The sequence below is a fragment of the Chiloscyllium punctatum genome, chromosome 6, assembly GCF_047496795.1.
Source record: "Chiloscyllium punctatum isolate Juve2018m chromosome 6, sChiPun1.3, whole genome shotgun sequence".
NCBI classification, from domain to species: Eukaryota; Metazoa; Chordata; class Chondrichthyes; order Orectolobiformes; family Hemiscylliidae; genus Chiloscyllium; species Chiloscyllium punctatum.
In genome coordinates, this window is record NC_092744.1 from 27,762,183 (window position 1) to 27,788,526 (window position 26,344).

General features: G+C 45.6%; 1 protein-coding gene across 2 annotated transcripts in view; it reads right to left on the bottom strand.

Annotated features, from left to right (window-relative positions):
• Nucleotides 1–1,731: 1,731 nt before the first annotated feature.
• Nucleotides 1,732–26,344, bottom strand: part of LOC140478802 (tumor protein p63-regulated gene 1-like protein) — a 71,553-nt gene continuing 46,940 nt past the window's right edge. The window contains exons 4-5 of one of the 2 annotated variants that reach the window (XM_072572190.1): nucleotides 7,642–7,795; nucleotides 1,732–2,456 (exon numbers count right to left, since the gene is read on the bottom strand). In XM_072572190.1, the coding sequence (XP_072428291.1) occupies nucleotides 2,262–2,456; nucleotides 7,642–7,795 (349 nt within the window). In that variant the 3' untranslated portion in view covers nucleotides 1,732–2,261. Of the gene's footprint in view, nucleotides 2,457–7,621; nucleotides 7,796–26,344 lie in introns of both variants that reach the window. The other variant, XM_072572191.1, reaches the window with a different exon arrangement.

Here is a 26,344-nt window from a genome sequence, read left to right on the forward strand (position 1 = left end):
ATAAGGAGGACTGTGGGATTGGAGCAGATTACAGAGAAAAGAAATGTTGTCCGTGTTGGAAGAGGTTACAAAGATAGGGATTGTTATAGGGGCTGCGGGATGTTACAGAGTGAAGGATGGTGTCGTGTTGGAGGAAGCTACAGAGATGGAGTATGTTATAGAGTGTGGAGGATATTACAATGTTAAAGAGGGCTATACAGACTTGAAGAGGTTACAGAGATAGAGTAGGTGGTGGTAGTTACAGAGGTACAAAGGGTTGTAGGGGCTAGAGGAGATTAGAGAGATAGGGAAGTTACAGAGATAGAGGAGGATTGTAAAGGCTGGAGGCGGTTATAGAGATAGGGAGGGTTAATGTTTCTGCAGAGGTTTGTTACAAAAATGATTATATTTCAGATTACCTGGTGCTAGTGATAACTGCTTATGTTAGGGTTAGTCCCTGCTGGAGCTGCCTTGAACAATAACTGACTTAGAGAAGTTCTTGTTTTATCTGGTTCACTGGATGAAGTCTGTTACGAACCCGCTGCCCAGTTGATATTTCCCATTTCTGAAAAGCTAACCCTCCCTCTCAGTTCCGTTTGAAATCTATTTGTTGATATAAAAAAGTGATTGAAGCAACATCTCAAGATTATATTTCCTAAGCAAACTATGTCTCCGAGACAATTGTATGAGATTACTGAACTGATCACTATGAAGAACCGAAGGAACATGTCGTTTCCATCAGCCAGTGTTCAGACTGGACTTGACATTGCACTGACACTGAAATTCACACACAGCATTGTTCCTTGTGTGGTAGGTAAAATGGATTGGTGGCAGTATCCTGGTCGTGGTGAATACCACTTGTGTAGTCACTCTATAGCAGTAACATGAAACATGAAAATTTGATACAGAAACAGGGCACATCCAAGCTATCCTGCAAGGCGATGGCTATCCTGATCAGATCATTGCTCAGTCTACAGCAGAAATTGGCGCAGGTGCCAAAGACTGTCATTTTTTGACTTGAAAAATGCCTGGTCTCTTGAAAATTGCCCTTCAATGGGACAGTATTCCATAAAAACTGATGATTAAGGAAATTGGTTGCAACAGACAGTGTATAGGTTATACTGAACCTCTGTGTTTACAACATGCAAATAAAACATCTACTGTTAAATGTACTGCATTGGTTGAAAGGTAGTTTGAGACATCCAGAAATGCATTTCTTTCCTTTTAACATAATTCTGAATGTCTGAGTCTAGATTTCTTGCTGATTTCTCTGGAATGGGATTTGATTCCATTACCTTCTGAATCTGAGGTGAGAATGCCAATATTGACTGCACAGACATCTCAGCTTAAATTATCTGGACAGCTTGGCATTCAGGGGATCTTTAGAGAAATGTGCATGTGATCTAAACCTGCCAAGAACAATGATAATTCAGGGTTAAAATGGAAACTTCTGATAATTGGATCCTCAGTGTTACTCTTTGTGTTGTTAGAAACAGCCAGTTCAATGGCCTGTTTGTTAACATCTATCTCTGATGTCCCATAGCCTCTCAATGGGGATTTTCACCAGCCAGCACAATGCACTGACCATTAACTATGACTAGAGACCCAGTACATGACCTGAGGAGGAGAGATGATACTGGACACTGAATGTGAACTGTAGCTGCCACAGGAATGGCTGATAAGTCATTGTACTCTGGGTTGAAAATGTAGTGGGTGTTAGGTCTCAGTCTGTGACAAAGTGAAGCACACAGACAAGATTGCAGCCTTCTTTATTAAATCATTGTCCAGAATAACATTTATTAGTCAAAGTTAACAACAATATAAAATGACAGAGAAAGCCTAATTGGTGATGTCATAAAACACTCATAAATGTTATGTACCATACATTAGTGCATTGTTTTAACAATATCTTTTTGGAAATGTCTTGGTACTAATACACCCAGGGATAACATCTTGTGGAACAATAAATCTCAATGCATGTTGTTATTAAATGTTATCTCAGCTTTTATGTTACTACTTTCAGCCAGTGCAAGCAATGTCTAATATTCTCAGTCTACTCTTGTTTGTAGAATTGTGACATTTGACAGATTCAGTACTCACTTTATGTATGAAACTCAATAGATTTAATGTTGTTTCAAAATGGGCCATGATATCTGTAGAATTAGGGACTGATATGTGATCTGCAAAATCTCAACAAGTTTTAATAATGAGAAAGCAATCGCAAGAGACCTAAAGGAAACCATTTGTTTAGGGAATCACAACAGGCCAGTGGTGCAGTCAGGCTAGAAGCCCACAGAGCCCCGAGCCAGTGAATAGCCCAGCCTGTTCTGATTGCTGATGACAGACATCACCCCCATGTATGAATCAATGGCGATTGAATGATTCAATATCAGCGCTCCATTTGCCCTCCCAGGAACTGGATCCACTTGGTAGGCTTTTTGGACAGCCTGAGACAGCTGTATTTTGAAATTTTCGAGCTGTAAAAGAAGTAGATTGGGACATCAAATTATTGCAAAGATCCATGTACAAAAGTCCACTGAGACCAGATATTGAATATATGGTACAGTAATCTGGTGATGAGGTTATTTCAAATGAAAAATCACTGAGCTGACATGTTAACTCTGCTTCTCTCTCTACAGATGCTGCCAGACCTGCTGAGTATTTCCAACACACTCTGTTTTGTTACATTAATGGTTCCATTACTGGATTGTGAATCGAGAGATCTGGACCAATTATCCAGAGGTAGGAGTACAAATCCTACCACAGTAGCTGTGACATTGAAATTAAATTAAGTGAAGAAATAGAGACAGAGAAACATCGAAAATAGGTGCAGAAGTAGGCCTCTCGGCTCTGCCCCACATTCAATATGATCATGGCTGGTCATACAATCTCAATATCCCTCTCCTGCTTTATCTCCATACCCCTTGATCCCTTTAGCCACAAGGGCCAGGTCCGGCTCCCTCTTGAATATATCTAATATACCTGCATTCTTGTAAAAGTCCTTCAGCTTCCACAAAGTCCATTAGGGACAGAAATCTGCTGTTCTTACCTGGTCTGGTTTACAAGTAACTCGAGAGCCATCAATGTGGTCGACTCTCAGACACCCTCTAAATGACCCAGCTAGTCATTCAGTTGTATCAAAATTAGAACAATTGCAATGTTTCGTGAAGAGGATTCATTACTACCCTCTCAAAGGGCATTTAAGGATTGACGGTAAATGCTGGTTAAGTAGCTGTCTCCCACATTCTCTGGATGAATGAAAATACTTGACAATCTATCCACTGATCCAGAATACTCATGGACAAAGTTCACCAAGAATGCCATTTATGCAAAGCTTTACCAAGACTGAACCCCAGCAGGAAAGCACTAGGTTGTACCATGAAAAGCCAGGCTGAGTGTGAGATGTTGTGCAGAAGTCACCAGCCAACATACTCCTGATTTGTTTCAGTCAGTAGACAGAGATGTTGACAATGTCTAGCCTTCAAGAATTTCCAAGCAGGGAAATCTCAGTGAGGATGCACTCCCAAAAAGACCCCGCTTCACTGAATGCAGTGGAATTCTCACTTTAACAGTGAACGAGCACCATGGTCAGTCCACAAACTCAGATTCATCCCAGCCCAGACCCATGCTATTCAATCCCAACCCAATTCAGTCACTTCTCATTTCTGTTCAACTCAAATTAAAAGTGTATATTCACCAACCAGAGTTTGGCAAACACAAGACAAACGACAAGAATTGGAGTGAAGTGTTCATTACATATACATGACACACGCATCTTTTTCATCCCAAACAAACAAACCTAATCTTTTGCCAGTAATAATTTTCTTCCAAAGAATACGCCCTTTGATCAGGTTACTGACCGAACATCAACATTATGAAATACTTGGCATTTTTCCCACTTAATGACAGATTTGATTGTTTACTCTTGATGCAGCTACTAGGCCAGCAGCAAAGACTATCCTTACTCCAGAGAAGTGTCACACTGAGGGTTAGTACAAAGGGAGTGCTGCACTATCAGAAGGTCAGTACTGAGGGAGTGCTGCACTGTCAGAGGGTCAATACTGAGGGAGTGCTGCATGTCAGAGGGTCAATACTGAGGGAATGTTCCACTGTCAGAGGGTATTAAGGGAGTGCTGCACTGTCAGAGGGTCAGTACTGAGGGAGTGCTGCACTATTGGAGGGTCGGTACTGAGTGTGGCACTGTCAGGGTGGGAGTACCGAGAGTGTTGCACTGTCAGAGGGTCTGTACTGAGGGAGTGCTGCACTGTCAGAGGGTCAGTACTGAGGGAGTTCTGTACTGTTGGAGGGTCAGTGCTGAGGGAGTGCTGCACTGTCAGAAGATCAGTACTGAGGGAGTGCTGCACTGTCAGAGGGTCAGTACTGAGGGAGTGCTGCACTGTCAGAGGGTCAGAACTGAGGCAGTGCTGCACTGTGAGAGTCGCAGTACTGAGGGAGTTCTGTACTGTTGGAGGGTCAGTGCTGAGGGAGTGCTGCACTGTCAGAGGGTCAGAACTAGGCAGTGCTGCACTGTGAGAGTGGCAGTACTGAGGGAGTTCTGTACTGTTGGAGTGTCAGTGATGAGGGAGTGCTGCACTGTCAGAGGGTCAGTACTGAGGGAGTGCTGCACTGTCAGAGGGTCAGAACTGAGGCAGTGCTGCACTGTGAGAGTGGCAGTACTGAGGGAGTTCTGTACTGTTGGAGGGTCAGTGATGAGGGAGTGCTGCACTGTCAGAGGGTCAGAACTAGGCAGTGCTGCACTGTGAGAGTGGCAGTACTGAGGGAGTTCTGTACTGTTGGAGTGTCAGTGATGAGGGAGTGCTGCACTGTCAGAGGGTCAGTACTGAGGGAGTGCTGCACTGTCAGAGGGTCAGAACTGAGGCAGTGCTGCACTGTGAGAGTGGCAGTACTGAGGGAGTTCTGTACTGTTGGAGGGTCAGTGATGAGGGAGTGCTGCACTGTCAGAGGGTCAGAACTAGGCAGTGCTGCACTGTGAGAGTGGCAGTACTGAGGGAGTTCTGTACTGTTGGAGTGTCAGTGATGAGGGAGTGCTGCACTGTCAGAGGGTCAGTACTGAGGGAGTGCTGCACTGTCAGAGGGTCAGAACTGAGGCAGTGCTGCACTGTGAGAGTGGCAGTACTGAGGGAGTTCTGTACTGTTGGAGGGTCAGTGATGAGGGAGTGCTGCACTGTCAGAGGGTCAGAACTAGGCAGTGCTGCACTGTGAGAGTGGCAGTACTGAGGGAGTTCTGTACTGTTGGAGTGTCAGTGATGAGGGAGTGCTGCACTGTCAGAGGGTCAGTACTGAGGCAGTACTGCTCTGTCAGAGGGTCTGTACTGAGGGAGTGCTGCACTGTCAGAGGGTCAGTACTGAGGGAGTGCTGCACTGTCAGAGGGTCAGTACTGAGGGAGTGCTGCACTGTCAGAGGGTCAGAACTGAGGCAGTGCTGCACTGTGGGAGTGGCAGTACTGAGGGTGTCCTGCACTGTCAGGGTGGCAGTACTAAGGGAGTGCTGCTCTGTCAGAGGGTCAGTACTGAGGGAGTGCTGCTCTGTCAGAGGGTCAGAACTGAGGGAATGCTGCTCTGTCAGAGGGTCAGTACTGAGGGAGTGCTGCTCTGTCAGAGGGTCAGTACTGAGGGAGTGCTGCACTGTCAGAGGGTCAGTACTGAGGGAGTGCTGCACTGTCAGAGGGTCCGTACTGAGGGAGTGTTGCACTGTCAAAGGGTCTATACTGAGGGAGTGCTGCACTGACAGGGTGACAGTGAGTCCTGAGAAGGTTTGACAGGGTGACAGTACTGAGGGAGTCAAGATTAGAGTGGTGCTGGAAAAGCACAGCAGATTAGGCAGTAACTGAGGAGCAGGAAAATCGACGTTTCAGGCAGGAGCCTTTCATCAGGAATGAGGAAGGGCTGATGAGGGCTCCTGATGAAGGATTCCTGCCCGAAACATTGATTTTCCTGCACCTTGGATGCTGCCTGACCTGTTGTGCTTTTCCAGCACCACACTCTAGACTCTGATCTCCAGCATCTGCAGACCTCACTTTCGCTCAGTACTGAGGGACAGCTGCACTGACAGAGAGTCAGTACTGAGGGAGTGCTGTACTGACAGAGAGTCAGTACTGAGGGAGTGCTGTACTGACAGAGAGTCAGTACTGAGGGAGTGCTGTACTGACAGAGAGTCAGTACTGAGGGACAGCTGTACTGACAGAGAGTCAGTACTGAGGGACAGCTGTACTGACAGAGAGTCAGTACTGAGGGAGTGCTGTACTGACAGAGAGTCAGTACTGAGGGAGTGCTGTACTGACAGAGTACGTACTCAGGGAGTGCTATATTGTCTAAGGCTGGAACATAAGTCTTGCACTTGAAAGGGTTAACTAACATTATGTGAGAAGCTCCACCCATCAGGCTATAAGAACAGGTTAAAATGTAATGTGTATCCCAAACCTCTGCAGTGTGGTTAACTATTAGCTGCCCTCTGAATTGGCAGAGCAGGCCACTCTGTTGCCTCTGGCAAATTTAAGGATGGGCAATAAAAGTCTGCAACACCCACATCCCAAGAGTGAAGAAGTAGAAAGAAAGAAAGAGCCTGTGTTACCAGCTGCATGCTGAGCTTCTCCTGTAATTATTGCTGAGATGTGAGGGGACTGCAGCACTAACTGAGGGAGGGGGAAGATCCACAATTTGGGGAAAGAGGGTGAATTAAGAATTGCTTTCAGCAGATCTGTCTGAAGTTGAGGTGTGACTGTCTTTAATTGGAACCGATTCACACACACAGAGCTCGTTGTTGAAGCACTAATGACCCGGGGCATTGCCTGAACTGAAGGAAAGTGCGCCAGTTCTTTTCATGCTGTGAGAACCAAATCCGGTTCAGTGACTCTACGCCAAGAAAGACATTAGACAGATTAAGCACCATCATTTCATTAAAGTTTATCTGCCTGAGGGAAATGTTTAAGTTGTGGGAACCGACAGTGACTAACAGGTAAAGAATTGGTATCAAGGTTTGGCTGTTATTGAGGTGACAGTTTTGAAAGCCTATTGTTGGTCAACTGTATTAGAAACAGCACGATTCAAGCTGAGGAACACAACTCTTGTTTGGTACATGGTTAAGATCAAAATAACAGTGAGATAAACAGTGTGGAGAACTGCATGTGATTGCAGGAGATCACAGGGAGGGCAACAGACCAATGGATGAAACTTTCTGGGAGAAATATGAGGTGATACATTTAAAATATAGGAGAGGTTACACACTAAATGGCAACAGTTTAAATGGATACAAGGCTTTAGAAGTGAGAGGTTTAGGGCAGAGCAGAGGCAAACGAGGGTGGCCAGTTTTTACAAAGTGAGAATTTGGACACCATAGACAGGTGCACATGCACCTTCTGAACATCTAACCAGGTAACCAAGTAACCAGGGGCAGTCTAGGGTGTTGAGCTGGGGACAAGTGACTGTGAGTATACCCTTAACTGTTGTGCTTAGTATTACAGCAGCCAATGTGTGCACTCATTCCTAAAGCCAATGAACAGACACTAGATGGTCTTGGGCTCTTTGTAGATACAAGCTCACACTGGCTGTCTTCAATCCTAAAAATGAGATAGAACACCTTCAAGCTTAAGGGGCTGAATGGCTTACACTTGCTCCTACTTACACTTCCAAGTCCACTGTTACCTGACAAAGGCTGGTGAATCTCTCAGTGGCATTGATGGCTGGATGTTCAGCAAAGGTTGTATATGGAATTTCAGTGCTCCAAGGGTTCCAACGGGATAGGAAGGAAGCCTCTCGCAGCTTATCCCAGTGAATACGAACTCCCTTTCCTTCTCTCCTGTAGAAACAAACAGCAGTGCGGGAAATGAGCCAGCAATTAATGAATCATTCCATTCTGCAGAGAGCACTCAGTTACACTCTTGGGAATTCACCTCATGTTACTATTCGACAATTCAGATCCCAGACTGAAATCTGGCCTGATAGATCATAGGCCACTTTGCGAACCTCTACATTCAGTCTGCAAAAATTAACCAGAGCTTCCAGATACCTGCCACTTCCTTACACTATGGGTTCCCATGCCCAATCTTTCTGACTCAGGCCTGCTGAGGTGATCTAGTGAGGCTTAATGCAAGCTGGAGGGAGACCCACCTCATCTTCCGCCTGGGAATCTTGCTGCCTTCAGGTATCAACATGGAGTTCAATTATTTTAAAGCCTGAACACCTCTTTCCATGTCATTATGGGGATGAGGTGGCAGGGGTGGGTCTGGGTGGGATACTCTTCAGAGAGTCAGTGCAGACTTGATGGGCCAAATAGCCTTGTTCTGCACTATAGGGATTCTTTGACTCTATATCTTTTATCCACACCTACACTGTCATAATGTGTCACTTTCAGCACAGCTGACCCTTTTTTCCCACTGACATCCCCGTTATCACCTACTAAACCTTTCTTCTTTCTTGGCTTACCATCAAAAATCCCGTTGTCTGCCTAACTCTTACCTTTCCCTCTCTTTCTGAGCTCCGTCTTCACTCACTGGCTCACTCCTAGCCTCCCCCACCCTCCTGTCCTTAAGATAAATGACACTATTTCCTCGATGCTACCAGTTCTAAATGATTAAGCATTCAACATATTAACTCTTTTCCTCGTGCTCCACAGATGCTGCCAAACCTCTTGAGTTTCTCTAGCAATTTCTGTTTTGTTTCAAATTTCTAGCATCTATAGATTTTTGTTCTATTTCTTTACAGATTAGATTCTCTACAGTGTGGAAACAGACCCTTTGACCCAACAAGTCCAGACCAACCCACCCAGTCCCATTTCCCTCTCACTAATGCATCAAACACTATGGACAATTTAGCATGGCCAATTCACTTAACTTACACATCTTTGGATTGTGGGAGGAAATCAGAGGAAACCCACATAGACATGGGGAGATTGTACAAACCTCCACACAGACATGCACCCGAGGTTGGAATTGACCTGGGTCCCTGGCGCTGTGAGGCAGCAGTGCTAACCACTGAGCCACCATGCTGCCTTTTAATGAGAGTGTCTCTCACTTAAACATAAACATGCAATATTGCAGATTTAGTTTTAACAATGAAACAGAAGCTTATTCAGCAAAGGAAGTGGAGATAAATTCAAATAGACAAAAATTTTTACATATAATATGACTTCAGATATTTTGAAATACATGGAAGAAACATTATCCTAAAACATTCCATTACATGTTGTCAAAAACCCGCCCCCCCCCTCACATTAGAGAAGAATCTCTTTCTCTAATGCCACAATAGGTTTATTTTAACTATGACTTCAACTCCCAATCTAGAAAATCTGATAGCCTTTATATGGAGCTTTCATATGCCTGAGTTCATACATCCTCAACTTAAACAAACCTCATCAGGATGTTATCTGGGACTTTCCTGACTCTAAGATAATCTAGATTTTTCTGTATTCATTCAGGGGATGAGGGCCTAGTGGGCTAGGCAGCATTTATTGCCCATCCCTAAATGCCCAGAGGGCAGTCGAGAATCCACCACATTGCTGTGGGTCCTGAATGACCGAGAGGCCAGACCAGGTAAGGATGGCAGATTTCCTTCCCAAAAGGGCATTAGTGAACTAGACAGGTTTTCCGACATTTGTCAATGGATTTCTAGCAGTCATTAGATTCTTAATTCCAAATATTTGTTGAATTCAACTTCCACTATCTGCTGTGGCAGGGCTCGCATTTGGGTTCGCAGAACGTTACCGAGGTTCTAGATGAACACTCCAGCAATCATACCACTAGACCATCGCCTCCCTGATCGTTTTACTGCTTTATCCACCATCCCAAGTGTGGGAGAGGATAGGCAGGGGGCGGGGAGGGGTGTGGGAGTGGGTAGGCAGTGGGGAGGGGTGAGAGAGTGGGTAGGCAGGTGGCGGTGAGGAGGGGTGTGGGAGTGGGTAGGCAGGTGGCAGTGAGGAGGGGTGTGGGAGTGGGTAGGCAGGGGGCAGTGGGGAGGGTGAGGGAGTGGGTAGGTAGGGGTCAGTGGGGAGGGGTGTAGGGGTCAGTGGGGAGGGGTGTAGGGGTGGGTGGGGAGGGGGCAGAGGGGATGGGTTTGGGAGTGGGTGGGCAGGGGGCAGTTGGGAGGCATGTGGGAGTGGGTAGGCAGGGGGTAGTGGGGAGGTGTGTGGGAGTGGGTAGGCGGGGGTAGTGGGGAGAGGTGTGGGAGTGGGTAGGCGGGGGGTAGTGGGAAGAGGTGTCGGAGTGGGTAGGCAGGGGGCAGTGGGGAGGGGTGTGGGAGTGGGTGGGCAGGGGGCAGTGGGGATGGGTTTGGGAGTGGGTGGGCAGGGGGCAGTTGGGAGGCATGTGGGAGTGGATAGGCAGGGGGTAGTGGGGAGAGGTGTGGGAGTGGGTAGGCAGGGGGCAGTTGGGAGGCATGTGGGAGTGGGTAGGCAGGGGGCAGTTGGGAGAGGTGTGGGAGTGGGTGGGCAGGGGGCAGTGGGGAGGGTGTGGGAGTGGTTAGGCAAGGGCCAGTGGGTAGGTGTGTGGGAGTGGGTGGGCAGGCTGGCAGTGGGGAGGGGTGTGGGAGTGGGTCGGCAGGCTGGCAGTGGGGAGGGGTGTGGGTGTGGGAGTGGGTGGGCAGGGGTCAGTGGGGAGGGATGTGGGAGTGGGTGGGCAGGGGCCAGTGGGGAGGGGTGTGGAAGTGGGTAGGCAGGGGACAGTGGGGATGGGTGTGGGAGTGGGTAGACAGGGGACATTGGGGAGGGGTCTGGGAGTGGGTAGGCAGGCTGGCAGTGGGGAAGGGTGTGGACGTGAGTAGGCAGGGGACAGTGGGAAGGTTTGTGGGAGTGGGTAGGCAGAGGGCATTGGGGAGGGGTGTGGGAGTGGATAGGCGGGGGCAGTGGGGAGGGTTGTGGGAGTGGATGGGCAGGGGGCGGGGGCGGGGGAGGGGTGTTGGAATGGGTAGGCTGGGGGCAGTGGGGAGGGGAGTGGGAGTGGGTGGGCAGGGGTTGGGGGGAGGGGTGTGGGAGTGGGTAGGCAGGGGGCAGCGGGGAGGGGTGTGGGAGTGGGTAGGCTGGGGGCAGTGGGGAGGGGAGTGGGAGTGGGTGGGCAGGGGTTGGGGGGAGGGGTGTCGGAGTGGGTAGGCAGCGGGCAGCGGGGAGGGGTGTGGGAGTGGGTAGGCAGGGGGCAGTGGCAAGTTGTGTGGGGATGAGTGGACAGGGTGCAGTGGGGAGGGGTGTGGGAGTGGGTGAGCAGGCTGGCACACACCCCTCCCAAGGTCCAAGTGCCAGCTTCCCACCAAAGATTGACGAAAGTAGAAGTTGCTGCTCATTTCTGTTCTCAGTATTGGCTTCCTGTCACTAGTTTTGCTGAAGCTTTGCTTCATCGTAGATGACAGGAGTGTCTTTCAGACTTGATAATCCAATATAATTGCTGATTGCACAATGAGATATCAAACTTTCAGTCTGTTTTGAGAAATCTCTGGCTGCTATACCACCTCTGTCTGTATGCTTGGCAATGCCCAAGTGTTTCCAGAGTCTCCTTTCTAATACATCATCCCAAAGGGAAACTGGAATAACTAGTGTATTGTCAAAAAGTACTAAATCATCCCTGATTGTGCAATGCTGGTTCTCAAATGAATGTGTTCTCAGTCACTCAAGGCAGATTTGGTCTGGCCACCCTTCAGCACCACACCAATAAATGGTAGCACAGACTTGGTCACTGCTTTGCTCTATGCAAACTCGGTTGAGCTTCTTTTGGTTTACTGGCCACTGTTCCTTTTCAGCTGCAATTAAATGTTTCTTTTATACAGGTAATCTCATAAGATTCTTTCTTCTTATTGGGTTCTACTGTGAGTCAAGAAAACCCAATGAAATCTTGACTGGTTGACGACGGCTTGTTTTTGGACGGGTTGCCCTCTGGGAGGTGGTCGAACACTTTCTGCTCTCCTGAGGAAGTTGAAACAAAGGATAGGCGTGCGGACTGAGCAGTTAATGAATTGCAAGCGATGTGTAAATGTTCAACCCCCTTATGCTTCTTATGTTACAGAATAACGAAGCATTCCTGTGGTCTTGACAATTATTCCATCTCCATCATACAGTCTCATCTCTGTAGACTGCAGACTGCAGCATCTGCTTCTTAAGTTATAAAGGTAAAAACAATGACTGCAGATGCTGGAAACCAGATTCTGGATTAGTGGTGCTGGAAGAGCACAGCAGTTCAGGCAGCATCGAAGCTCCTTGGATGCTGCCTGAACCGCTGTGCTCTTCCAGCACCACGAATCCAGAATTCTTAAGTTATAGTGACTAGTCTGATTGAATAATCATCTTGGCACTTGTATCAAGCTCAAATTTAATAAGACATCGATAGACACAAACAAATTTTACCAAAACTGCATTGCTGGGATCACCTATTTCACTGATGATGCCTGGGTTTCTTTTCTAAGGGCGATTACTTTACCATATTGAGCTCTTTGCATGTGTAACCTCTTTCTCTGCAGCTTTGTAACTATGTGTTACTTTTACACTTAGTGTTTGATTTTGAGGCAAGTCTGTATCTTAGGAACTGTTGCCTCATAAACCTTATTGAGTTCTTTGAGAAGGTGACCAAACAGGTGGGTGAGGGTAAAGCGGTTGATGTGGTGTATATGGATTTCAGTAAGACGTTTGGTAAAGTTCCACGCGGTAGGCTATTGCACAAATACGGAGGCATGGGATTGAGGGTGATTTAGTGGTTTGGATCAGAAATTGGCTAGCTGAAAGTGGTTGATGGGAAATATTCATTGTGGAGTTCACTACTAGTGGGAATTGTTTCGGGTCCATTGTTGTTTGTCATTCATATAAATGACCTGGATGAGAGCATAGAAGGATGGGTTAGTACATTTGCTGATGACACTAAGGTCGGTAGAGTTGTGGATAGTGATGAAGGATGTTGTAGGTTACAGAGAGACATAGATAAGCTGCAGAGCTGGGCTGAGAGGTGGCAAATGGAGTTTAATGCAGATAAGTGTGAGGTGATTCACATTGGAAGGAGAAACAGGTATGCAGAGTACTGGGCTGATGGTAAGATTCTTGGTAGTGTAGATGAGCAGAGAGATCTCAGTGTCCAGATACATAGGTCCTTGAAAGTTGCTATCCAGGTTGATAGGGTTTTTAATGAGGCATACGGTGTGTTCGTTTTTGTTGGTAGAGGGATTGAGTTTCGGAACTATGGTGCGGCCACACTTGGAGTATTGTCTACAGTTCTGGTCACCGCATTATAGGAAGGATGTGGAAGCTTTGGAAAGGGTTCAAAAGAGATTTACTAGGATGTTGCCTGGTATGGAGGGAAGGTCTTACAAGGAAAGGCTGAGAGACTTTAGGTTGTTTTCATTAGAGAGAAGAAGGTCGAAGCGACTTAATTGAGACATATAAGATGCTCAGAGGGTTAGATAGGTTGGACAGTGAGAACCTTTTTCCTTGGATGGCATTAGCTAGCACAAGGGGACATAGCTTTAAATTGAGGGGTGATAGATATAGGATAGATGTCAGAGGTAGGTTCTTTACTGAAACCCACTGCCTGCAACAGTAGTAGACTTGCCAACTGTAAGGGCATTTAAATCATCATTGGATAGGCATATGGACGAGAATGGAATAGTATAGGTTAAATGGGTTCAGATAGGTTTCACAGATTGGCACAACATTGAGGGCCAAAGGGCCTGTACTGTGCTGTAATGTTCTATGAGGTAAAACAATGACTGCAGATGCTGGAAACCAGATTCTGGATTAGTGGTGCTGGAAGAGCACAGCAGTTCAGGCAGCATCCAAGGAGCTTCGAAATCGACGTTTCGGGCAAAAGCCCTTCATCAGGAATCTTGAAGGGCTTTTGCCTGAAATGTCAATTTCGAAGCTCCTTGGATGCTGCCTGAACTGCTGTGCTCTTCCAGCACCACTAATCCAGAATGTAATGTTCTATGTTCTATTCTAAGTCCAATCTTGTGTTGTGCATGGCCTGGCTCCAACCTTAAATCTCCAGGAAGTTGTATATTTTTAAATGTCTCTCCTCAATGTTTTGATAAATTTTATTAAAGTCTTGTCAAGTTTTAAATCAGCAACATTACAGCATTTTGGAGTTGATAGAGATAGATCAGCTCCCTCTGAATGCTCCAGTAGAACTCATTGTCTCCACCTGCAGGCTTTGTGTGACATCAGTAGAGTGGATGGAGCTAATGTTGCAAAAACATTCACCTCTTCGGAACCAAAAGATGTAGGAGCAGAAGTAAGCCGTTCAGCTAATCGAGCCTGCCCCACCAATCATTGAGAATTTAGGAGGCATGGTTAGTAAGTTTGTGAATGACAACAGAACTGGTAGTAAAATTGACAGTGAAGAAGGTTATCTAAGATTACAAAGAGTGTTTTGACCAATTGGGCCAATGGACTGAAGAGTGGCATTGAGTTTAATTTGGATAAACGTGAGGTATTATGTTTTGACAAAACAAACAAGGGCAGGACTTATTTAGTTAATGGTAGGACCCTGGGTAATGTTGTAGAACAGAGACCTAAAGGTTCAGGTGCACAGTTCAGGCAAACAGGGTGGTTAAGAAGCTGTTTAGCACACATGCTGTCTTTGCTCAGACCATTGAGTACAAGAGTTGGGACATCATGTTGAAATTGTACAGGACAAAGGTGAGGTCATTTTTGGTGTATTGTGTACGGTTCGGGATGCCCTGCTACAGGAAGGATATTAGTAAATTGGAGAGAGTTCAGAAAAGATTTACCAGGATGTTGCCAAGAATCAAATGCTTGAGTTATAAGGACAGGCTGGATAGGCTGAGAGTTCTTTCACTGGAGTGTAGGGGGTTGAGGGATGACTTTATAGAGGTTTATAAATTCATGAGGGCCATGGACAAGATGAATAGCAAAAGTCTTTTCCCTAGGGTGCAGGAGTTCAAAACTAGGGGGCATATTTTAATGTGGGAGGAGAAAGATTTAAAAGGGACTTGATGGGCAACCTTTTCACAACAGGGTGGTTCGTATGTGGAATGAACTGTCAGATGGAGTGGAAGTGGCAGGTACAGTTGCAACATTTAAAAGACATTTGGATTGGCACATAAGTAAGCAAGATTTAGAACAATATGGGCCAAATGCAAGCAAATGGGACGGATTTAGTTTGGGAAAATCTTTGGACCGAGAGTCTGTTTCTGTGCTGTGTGACTTTATGATTCATGGGATGATGGCTGCTCCAATAATCCTCAATTTAACTTTCCTACATTTAGCCCCTTTCCTTTCAGATTAAAACTCTGTCTCTCTCAAACCTGAATATGTTTAATGACCTAGCTTCGACAGCCCTCTGGGGTAAACAATTCCACAGATCCACTAGTCTCTGAGAGAAAATATTCCACTAAATCTCTGTATGGAAATGAGTGACTCTTCCCTCTGAGATTACCGTTTACAACAGGTCAATAGTTAGAAATGTTTTCTGCCGGTTTAAGAGAGACAGAGTTGAAAATGTAGAGACAGAGCTTTTGGAAGTGAAATTCAGAAGCAAAGGAAGCAAATTGATACTCTCTCTGGGGTATGTGTGGGGTGAGGGACTGAGGGAAGGGAAGGTGGTACTCAAGAATCAGGGACTGACTGAGAGGCTGAATGGGATTGCGAGAGAAGTGAGATGGCATTGATGGAGAACTTGAATGGGATTGAGGGAGGGAGAAAATGAATGGAATTGACAGAGGGACGGAGTGAATGGGATTGAAGGAAGGAGAGAGTGAATGGGGTTGACAGAAGGAGGGAGTGAATGGGATTGAGAGAGGGAGGAAGTGAATTGGAATTAGGGAGTGAGAGAATGAATGGGATTGAGAGAGGGAGGGAGTCAATGGGATTGAGGGATGGAGAGAGTGAATGGGATTGAGAGAGGGACTGAATGGGATTGAGAGAGGGAGAGAGTGAATTGGAATTAGGAAGGGAGAGAGTGAATTGGAATTAGGGAGGGAGTGAATGGGATTGAGGGAGGGAGGGAGTGAATGGGATTGAGGAAGAGAAGGTGTGAATGGGATTGAGGGAGGGAGTGATTGGGATTGAGAGAGGGAGGGAGTGAATGGGATTGAGGGAGTGAATGGGATTGAGGGAGGGAGTGAATGGGATTGAGGAAGAGGGGGGTGAATGGGATTGACAGAGGGAGGGAGTGAATGGGATTGAGGGAGGGAGGGAGTGATTGGATTGAAAGAGTGTGGAGTGAATGGGATTGAGGGAGTGAATGGGGTTGAGGGAGGGAGTGAATGGGATTGAGGAAGGGAGTGATTTGGATTGTGGGAGCGAGAGAGAGAATGGGATTGAGGGAGGGACGGAGTGAATGGGATTGAGGGAGTGAATGGGATTGAGGGAGTGGTGGAGTGAATGGGATTGAGAGAGTGAATGGGGTTGAGGGAGGGAGTGATTTGGGTTGAGGGAGGGAGAGAGTGAATGGGATTGAGGGAGAGAGGGAGTGAATGGGATTGAGGGAGTGAATGGGAATGAGAGGGGAAGAGTGTGAATGGGATTAAGAGAGGAAGGAGGTGAATGGGATTGAGAGAGGAGAGAGTGAATGGGATTGAGAGAGTGAGTGAGTAAATGGGATTGAGGGAGAGAGAGTGTGATTAGGATTGAGAGAAGAAGGGAGGAAAGGTATGGGATTGAGGGAGGGAGGGAGTCAATGGAATTGAGAGAGGGAAGAAGTGAATGGGATTGAGGGAGGGAAGGAGTGAATGGGATTGAGGGAAGGAGGGAGAGAATGGGATTGAGAGAGTGGGTGAATGGAACTGAGGGAGTGAATGGGATAAACAGATGGGCTGAGATGGGATTGAGACTGGGGTATAATAGGATTGAGAGAAGGAGTGAATGGGATTGAGAGAGGGAGGAGGTGAATGGGATTAAGAGAGGGAGGAGGTGAATGGGATTGAGAGAGGAGAGAGTGAATGGGATTGAGAGAGTGAGTGAGTGAATGGGATTGAGGGAGAGAGAGTGTGATTAGGATTGAGAGAAGGAGGGAGGAAAGGTATGGGATTGAGGGAGGAAGGGAGTCAATGGGATTGAGAAAGGGAAGAAGTGAATGGGATTGAGGGAGGGAAGGAGTGAATGGGATTGAGGGAAGGAGGGAGTGAATGGGATTGAGAGAGGGAGAGAGTGAACAGAATTGAGGGAGAGATGGAGAGAGTGAATGTGATGGAGGGAGGGAGTGAATGGGATTGAGAGAGTGGGTGAATGGAACTGAGGGAGTGAATGGGATAGACAGATGGGCTGAGATGGGATTGAGACTGGGGTATAATAGTCATGATTTGGAGATGCCGGTGTTGGACTGGGGTGTACAAAGTTAAAAATCACACAACACCAGGTTATAGTCCAATAGGTTTAATTGGAAGCACACTAGCTTTCGGAGTGACGTTCCTTCATCAGGTGATAGTGGAGGGCTCAATCCTAACACACAGAATTTATAGCAAAAATTTACAGTGTAATATAACTGAAATTATACATTGAAAAATTGATTGTCTATTAAACCTTTCATCTGTTTCAGTTCTTTCATGAAAGTTTTTGCTATAAATTCCGTGTTAGGATTGAGCCCTCCACTATCACCTGATGAAGGAGAGGCACTCCGAAAGCTAGTGTGCTTCCAATTAAACCTGTTGGACTATAACCTGGTGTTGTGTGATTTTTAACGGGGTATAATAGGATTGAGAGAAGGAGTGAATGGGATCGACATAAGGGCTGAGATGGGATTGAGAGAGGGGATGTGGTGGGACTGCTGTACCGAATGATCTTTGGACAGGTCTGAATTCAGTTGGGAGTTTGGATGAGTGTCAACGATCCCCTCAGTACACAGCAGTAATATATTCACCTCATTAATCAGGTTGACATTTTTCCGCAAATTTGTCAATAGTCCTCATCTTGGGCTTCAACTAGGATTCCTGCTGTTCTATTGGCTGTCTGTCTGAGTGAAGTGAAACAATCATTAGGATATGTTTCTAACTCCAGGGGACACCCACTTCCTAACTCAACATCTCTACAACCGTGTACAAAACCCTGTATTATCATTTAGCAGAAATGAGCGATAGAACCAACTCAAAACAAGAATGGGGGATGGAATCGGTCTCAACATGCTGCTAAAATATGTGGCTTTCACCTGGGCTCACTGGCTTGAGCTCCGCATTAATCACTGACTGGAAATGATTCATATAAATCTCAATAAACTGCCTGACTGATTCCTCACGTGGTATCCATGGAGGCAAGGTGCAATGACAGTGGAATAAGATTTCTTTTATTTTTTTTTAAAGGATCTGATGGTCACATCCTTTAAACAAACAAACAATAAAGAGGTGGAATGGTGGTCCAGTGAGCAATGTGAGCAGACAAGGAGAGAAAGCAGCAAACAGGGAGTGAGATGCGAAGGGGCAGGAGTGATGGGGTTGGGCAAGTGAGTCAATGGGAAGAGAAGGGGAGTGGGAGGGAATGTGAGCATCTTAGGAAATGAGGAGGTGGGAAAAGGGAGGAGATGTGAGGGAATGGGGTTGGTAATGAGTCTGTTGCAAGGCTGAGAGAATTACAATTAGAATCCTTACAGTGTGGAAAGAGGCCCTTCGGCCCAACAAGTCCATACCGACCCTCCAAAGAGTAACCCACCCAGACCCATTTCCCTACCATATGTTTACTCCTGACTAATGCATCTAACCTACACATCTCTGAACACTATGGGCAATTCACCTAACCTGCACATCTTTGGATTGTGGGAGGAAACCAGAGCACCCGGAGGAAACCCACGCAGACACGGGGAGAATGTGCAAGCTCCATACCGACAGTCACCCGAGGCTAGAATCGAACTCAGGTCTCTGGCGCTGTGAGGTAGCTGTGCTATCCACTGAGCCACCGTGCTGTCATGCCGAGGGAGGAGGGTTTGGGGTAAGAAGAAAAAGGGTGGTAGCGGTACGGAGAATGAGAGTTGCTGCTGTTTCAGCTTGTATCTCTGAATGGTCCCAGAATTGATAACAATGACTTATACACTTAATGGTAAGATCCTAGGGAGTGTTGCTGAACAAAGGGACCTTGGAGTGCATGCTCATAGCTCTTGAAAGTGGAGTCGCAGGTAGATAGGATAGTGAAGAAGGCGTTTGGTATGCTTTCCTTTATTGGTCAGAGTATTGAGTACAGGAGTTGGGAGGTCATGTTGCAGCTGTACAGGACATTAGTTAGGCCACTGTTGGAATATTGTGTGCAATTCTGGTCTCCTTCCTATCGGAAAGATGTTGTGAAACTTGAAATGGTTCAGAAAAGATTTACAAGAATGTTGCCAGGGTTAGAGGATCTGAGCTACAGGGAGAGGCTGAACAGGCTGGGGCTGTTTTCCCTGGAGCGTCGGAGGCTGAGGGGTGACCTTATAGAGGTTTACAAAATTATGAGGGGCATGGATAGGATAAATAGGCAAAGTCTTTTCCCTGGGGTCGGGAAGTCCAGAACTAGAGGGCATAGGTTTAGGATGAGAGGGGAAAGATATAAAAGAGACCTAAGGGGCAACTTTTTCACGCAGAGGATGGTACGTGTATGGAATGAGCTGCCAGAGGATGTGGTGGAGGCTGGTACAATTGCAACATTTAAGAGGCATTTGGATGGGTATATGAATAGGAAGGGTTTGGAGGGATATGGGCCAGGTGCTGGCAGGTGGGACTAGATTGGGTTGGGATATCTGGTTGGCATGGACGGGTTGGACCGAAGGGTCTGTTTCCATGCTGTACATCTCTATGACTCTAATGAAGGTTGTATGTTTCATTAGTTTTACTGATACCCACATATCAACAATGGCATAGGGAAAGGAAATAGAGCAGTCTACCAGCTCCAATGTTTCCCAACACAGGTCCCTCCTGATTACTCTCTGTAACGACACTGCTGCTCAAAGCAAAGAGGATGAGTGAGGAATGATGGCTGCTCCCATGGTGATCCACCAAAAGGAGGAGATTATTTTGCAAGTATTTATCCAATTCCTTTTGAAACAGCTACCAGCACCCTTTCAGGCAGCTTCACACATGGGGGCTGACATACTGTAAGGATCAGAAGAGCCGTAATCCAGAATCATAGAGATGTCCAGCACAGAAAAAGACCCTTCAGACTGATATGTCCATGCCAACCAGGTATCCTAAATAAATCTAGTCCCATTTGGCAGCATTTGGCCCATATCCCTCTAAATCCTTCCTATTCCTGTACTTATCCAGATGCCTTTTAAATATTGCTATCGTACCTGTCTCCACCACTTCCTTTGGCAGCTCATTCCATACATGCACTGCCCTCAGTGTAAAAAGGTTGCCTCTTAAGTCCCTTTTATCTCTTTCCAACTCACCTTAAACCTGTACCTTCTAGTTTTGGACTTCCTTACCCTGGGGAAAAGACCTTGGCTATTCACCCTGTCCATGCCCCTTGTGATTTTATGAACCTCTAATCCAAGCTAATACTCTGGGGGCACGTGCCACAGCCTCTGGCGGCATTTAAATTCACTTCATAAATCTGGAATTGAAATCTAGTCTCAGTGATATTGACCAATGGTGAAACTATGATCAATTGTCACATTGGTCACATTGGACAAGAGCATTGAGGAATGGGCAACGAATAAAGGCCTTGACACTGACACCCACCTCCCACAAAATAATAAAATAAACATCTTTTGAGTTTTTGGATAGTGATGAATAGAGCCACTTGAGACCAGCTATACAAGTTGCACAGACACAGCTCATTACCTCAACTACAAGTTACTTTGGTGTGTACTAGTTTCCATAGAGACCTACACACCTCTGATTTATAGAAAACAATCTTTTGTTTGAATTCCAGTCAAGTAATTGTAGAGCACTGCACAAGGTACCTAAGTATAAAGAGAATCTCTAATGTTAAAAACACAAGATGAAGATATGAGATAGTGTGGGAAGAACATGATTCTAAAAGCTGTTTATAAATTACAGGATCATTACAGTATAGACAGAGGCCATTCAGCCCACCATGGAATGTCTATCTCACCTGGTGTCATTCTCCTGCCTTCTCTCCATAATTCAAATAACCATCTCATTCCTGCCTGAAAGTCCCAATAGAACTTGCTTCCACCACACTCTCTAACAAGGTATTCCAGACCTGAGCCACACTCTTGTAAAAAAGCTTTTCCTCATCTTGTCTCTGCACCAATTTAAAATTATTTTAAATCTGTGCCCTGTTGTTCCTCATCTGTTCAAGAGTAATTACAGTTTCTCCCAATTGTCCAGACCCCTCATGATTTTTGAATATTTCAAAACTCCTCAGAGCTTTTGCTTCGAGAAAAACAGTCCTTCTCCAATCTATTTTCATAACTGATATTGCTCATCACTGGAACAATTGTCATCAATCTTTTCTGCACTCCTGATATTGCCTTCATATCCTATTCTAAAGCTAAACACCTAGACTTGTACACTGTGTTGAGCTGAACTAATATCTTACACAAAATCAACATGACCTCCTTGCTCTTGTACTCCATGATCCTATTAATAAAGCCCAGCTCTATAAATAAGCTGAACAAAACTCTATTAACCATACTCTCCATCTGTCTTGTCATCTTTAATGACTTATGCAGTTGGAGACCCAGGTCCCCTCCATGCTGGAAAGTACATACTCTCTCCACAAAAAAAGTTTCACTTAATTTGCTAAGCTTTTGCTTAAGTTCTGATTTCTTTCAGGGGCTGTTGCTAGCTAATCTAGTTAATTTATTGAATTGTGTTTCAAAATCATCTATAACCAAGTCATTCAGCTCCTTTGTTTTAAATCAATTCTCCATGTTCTCCCTACTAAATTGAGTCTCTTCATTTTCAAGATCCTTGCTTACTCAATTAATCTATTTACACATTGTTGTACCATCCTTGTGTGCTCTTCACAACATACTTTCTTATCCATCTTTGTTGTCATCAGCAAATATGGGTGGCACGGTGGCACAGTAGTTAACACAGCTGCCTCACAGCACCAGAGACCCGGGTTCAATTCCTGCCTCAGGCAACTCTCTGTGTGGAGATTGTGCATTCTCCCCGTGTCTGTGTGGGTTTCCTCCGGGGTTTCCTCCGGGTGCTCCGGTTTCCTCCCACAATCCAAAAATTTGCAGGTTAGGTGAATTGGCCATGTTAAATTGCCCATAGTGTTAGGTGTAGGGGAATGGGTCTGGGTGGGTTGCGCTTCAGCGGGTCGGTGTGGACTTGTTGGGCTGAAGGGCCTGTTTCCACACTGTAAGTAATCTAATCAAATTTAGCAATCGTGTACCTTCTATCCCTTCATCTAAGTCACAGAGTCATAGATTTGTACAGCACAAAACAGACCATTCAGTCCAACTTGAGCATGCTGACCAGATATCCTCCATTAATTCAGTCCCATTTGCCAGTATTTTGCCCATATCCCTCCAAATCCTCTCTATTTGTGCACCTATCTAGATATCTTTTTAAATGTTAGGATTGAGAGTATGTTGCTGGAAAAGCACAGCAGGTCAGGCAGCATCCGAGGAGCAGGAGAATCGATGTTTTGGGCATAAGCTGCTAAACTGTTGTGTTTTTCCAGCACCACACTCTCAACTCTGATCTCCAGCATCTGCAGTCCTCACTTTCACCTTTTAAATGTTGCGATTATATAAATATTTAAAAGCTGAGGTTCCAGTACCTTAATTCTGAGATCATTCATTAATTCTGTCTCATTGCACAATACTCATTGCTCATTGTGGTATATAGCCTGCTTTTCATAAACTATCCTGAAACATTCAGCGAACTCCTCATATAAAAAGAGAAAGTGCTGATATCTCTTAGCACCGCCATTATGCCAGAGTTGATGTAGGAGCTACTTGGCTCCTCCCTAGCCTCTGAGCTGAGTTAAGCTAAAAAAGTAGTCGTGGGGTTTTTGCTGCTCAATTTGGATTCAGGACTGCAAACGCTTTTCAAAAGAAATGGAAGAAGATTAACTTTTCTACACCTGATCAGGCCAGTGAGGTGGGGGCCCCCAATTGTAAAAGATTGTTGTGGTACGACGCTCGGCAACATTTGAAACCATTAATGACCCTCACAGAAAGGTGGGTGTTGCATAAACACAGTGAAATGTGATTTCAATCTTTGTATCACTAAAAGCTCCAGGCAAACGAAACACAAAGCTCTCAGCTCACAGCACGCGTCACCCGGGTGTGGTATTCCATTTCCTTGCTCTGATGGTTAGGTATCACATTACAGCTCAAAAACAAATCATTTTACCCCATTCCCAAACATTAAGGCATTAAAAACAATTACAGCAAATAATTTCATAATCTGGAGAAGCTGGACGTGTTTCCCATGACAGCACAGAAGCTTACGGGAAGATTTTATAGAATTCTATAAACAATGAGGATTTTTGACAGAGGAATTGAGGAGAAACTGTTTCTAGTGGCAGGAGGGTTAGTAACTAAGGGGACACACCTTGACAATAAAATAAAATGGAGTGAGTTGATGTGATCTTAAAGGTGTTTAAAGGGCGCAGGGAGTGAAGGACAGAATGAAATTAGACTGGGAGGGACATTAAAGGGTACAGGGAATGACGGGGAGATTGGGATTGAACTGGGTGGAATTTTAGAGGGTGCAGGAGCAAGGGACAGAAAGGGTAGATCCAAAAGGCAACAGGAAGTGAGGCATAATTGGGATTAGACTGGGTGGGATATTAGAGGCTGTGGGGATTGAGGGGGAAAGGACAGTTAGACTGGGTAGGATATGAGACAGTGTGGGGAGTGAGATGGGGAGTGGGATTAGGCTTTGTGGAATTTTAAAGGCAGTATAGTGTTTACAGGATATGATTTCTCTGCATGGTCCCTGCATTGATCAGAAATGTCACCCCCCCAACCCTGTGGATCAAGAGTATATGGGCCTCATGAATGTAATCTGTGCTCATACCTTTAAAACCTACTTTTGTTCTGAAGCCACTTGCTCTGGGTGTGTCTGCCATTTGTGGTCACCTTCCCAGTGGAGGCCCTCTGAAAGTGATCTTGGCAACGCGGGGATTTGAGGTAAAATTACTGCTCTGATCCCTGTTCAATGTCAAACAGCCTGCCTCAGATCGAACTGGGAGGTGAGGTGGTTTTGAAACTGAAATGGGAATTTTTGGAAATGTGGAGGTTTGTAATCGCCTTACTGGTGATCACCTCAACCTTTAGAGAAAACACAAATGGGATAGTGCCGGGAGCAGGTGTGTGTGAGAGATTGATGTGAAAGCGTACACATAAATCTGAGCAATTAAATACTGGGTGGAGATGTTTATATACAAGAGCAGCGTACAATAACTTTCCCAGCCCAACTCTGAAACAATCCAACCTGGGAAATAAGTCAAAGAGGCAAATCCATTTGTTGATTCAGTTGCTTCACATTCCTCCCAACAGGGTTTATTCACTGAGCCCTCACAAGTGGGAAAATGCCCCCAGAACAGCTGATTACGGGAGTAGCTACCTTGCTGTGGAACTGAACACAGACTAATCCTCAACACAATGAGGAGAGCTAATGCTGGCACAGTGTCAGATACTCCGCTATGCATCTACAATTCTTCATGGCTTCAGGCAATCGACGAGTCAACGGCAGCTGCTGCATTCATCCCGCCAGTCATGAACAACATCGTTTACCAAGCCCATTTAACTAGACTCTTACCAAAGTACTCACATCCAGTCTACACCCATACATTTAAACACTTACAGCTGAACTACCAGGAATCCAGTGTGACCTCCTAGGACACCAATAGCAAAAGGAGACCATTCAATTACAGTCCGATAGAGGTGTACAAGAGGATGAGAGGCACAGATAGAGTGGATAGCCAAAGACTTTTTCCAAGGGCAGAATTGGCTATCATGAGCGGGTATAATTTTAAAGTGACTGAAGGAAGGTTTAGGGGAGATGTCGGAGGTAAGTTCTTTACACAGGGAATGATGGGTGCATGGAATGCACTGCCAGCAGTGGTAATAGAGTCAGATACATTAATGACATTGAAGCAACACTTGGATAGGCACATGGATGATAGTAAATGAAGGGTATGTAGGTTAGATTGATCTTAGAGTAGGATAAAGGTTGGCACAACATCGAGGGCTGAAGGGCCTGAACTGTGCTGTACTGTTCTATGTTCTATGTTCAAACCAGAGACAGATAATTCTTTAATAACATCTTAAAGCTGTCAGTCAAAATGTGAAGACAGCCCTCTGCAGATATGAGTGGATCTGGGTCTTTTGAAGCTCGTAAAGCATTCACAAAGGATACCTCCTTACCTTCCTTAGATTCTTCCTCAAATTCCTCAACTTCCGAGATTTCTCCTCAGGTCCCTCAGACTCTTCCTCACCTCCCTCAGATCTCTCTTCAAATTCCTCACCTCTCTAGTCTTCTCCGCCCCTTCTTTAGGCTCCTCTTTAAATTCCTCACCTCCTCACTTCCCTCAGATTGTTCCTTACCTCCCTCAAGCCTCTGAGCTGAGAATGCATATGGGGTAACAAAATAAAATCTTTGGGGGTGGGGGTGGGGAGTGGCAGAGATAAGAGCCCATCACATAAGTTTGAAGGAAAGAATAGTAGGACTGCCCTGGCCAGGATTTGATCAGTGTTTATCACTCAATCAACACCATTAAAACAGAGTATCTGCCCATTCTCACATTGCTGTTTGTGGGTTCTTGCTCTGCACCAACTGGCTACCATGTTCCTGACACTGCCACAGTAACTATGTTTCATCAAGTAATTCATTGGTTGTTCAGCACTCCAGCACACGTTCAAATTGGGAAACATTCTACAGAAGGCAGGATATTTGGATTCAGAATTAGCAGAGTAACAGGAAGCAGAGGGCGATGGTTGAAGGGTATTTTTGTGACTGGAAATCTGGGTCCAGTGGCGGACCCAAGGTTTCGTGTTGATCCCTTGCTGTTTGTTGTGTGCATTGATGATCCAGATACAAATGTAGGAGGTTCCATCAGTAAGTTCATAGATTACATGAAAATTGGTGACATGGTAAATCATGAAAAGGAAAGTGTTGGACCACAGGATGATACGCAGAGAGTGGTAAGGGTGTGGAATGCCCTATCTGCTAATGTAGTCAACTCAGCCACATTAGGGAGATTTAAACAATCCTTAGACAAGCACATGGATGATTTTGGGATAGTGTAGGGGGACGAGCTGAGAATACTTCACAGGTCGGCGCAACATCGAGGGTCGAAGGGCCTGTTCTGCGCCGTATTGTTCTATGTTCTATATAGATGGGCTTATCGGTTGCAAATAGGATTTATTCCTGAAAAGTGTGGGTGTTGCCTTTTTGGAGGACTAACAAGGGAGCACATACTGAATGGTAGGACCCAAGGAAATAGATGATCAGGGTGACCCTGGTAGACATGTCCGTAGATCCTAGAAGACAACAGGACAGGTGATAAGATGGTTAAAAAGACAACATGTTG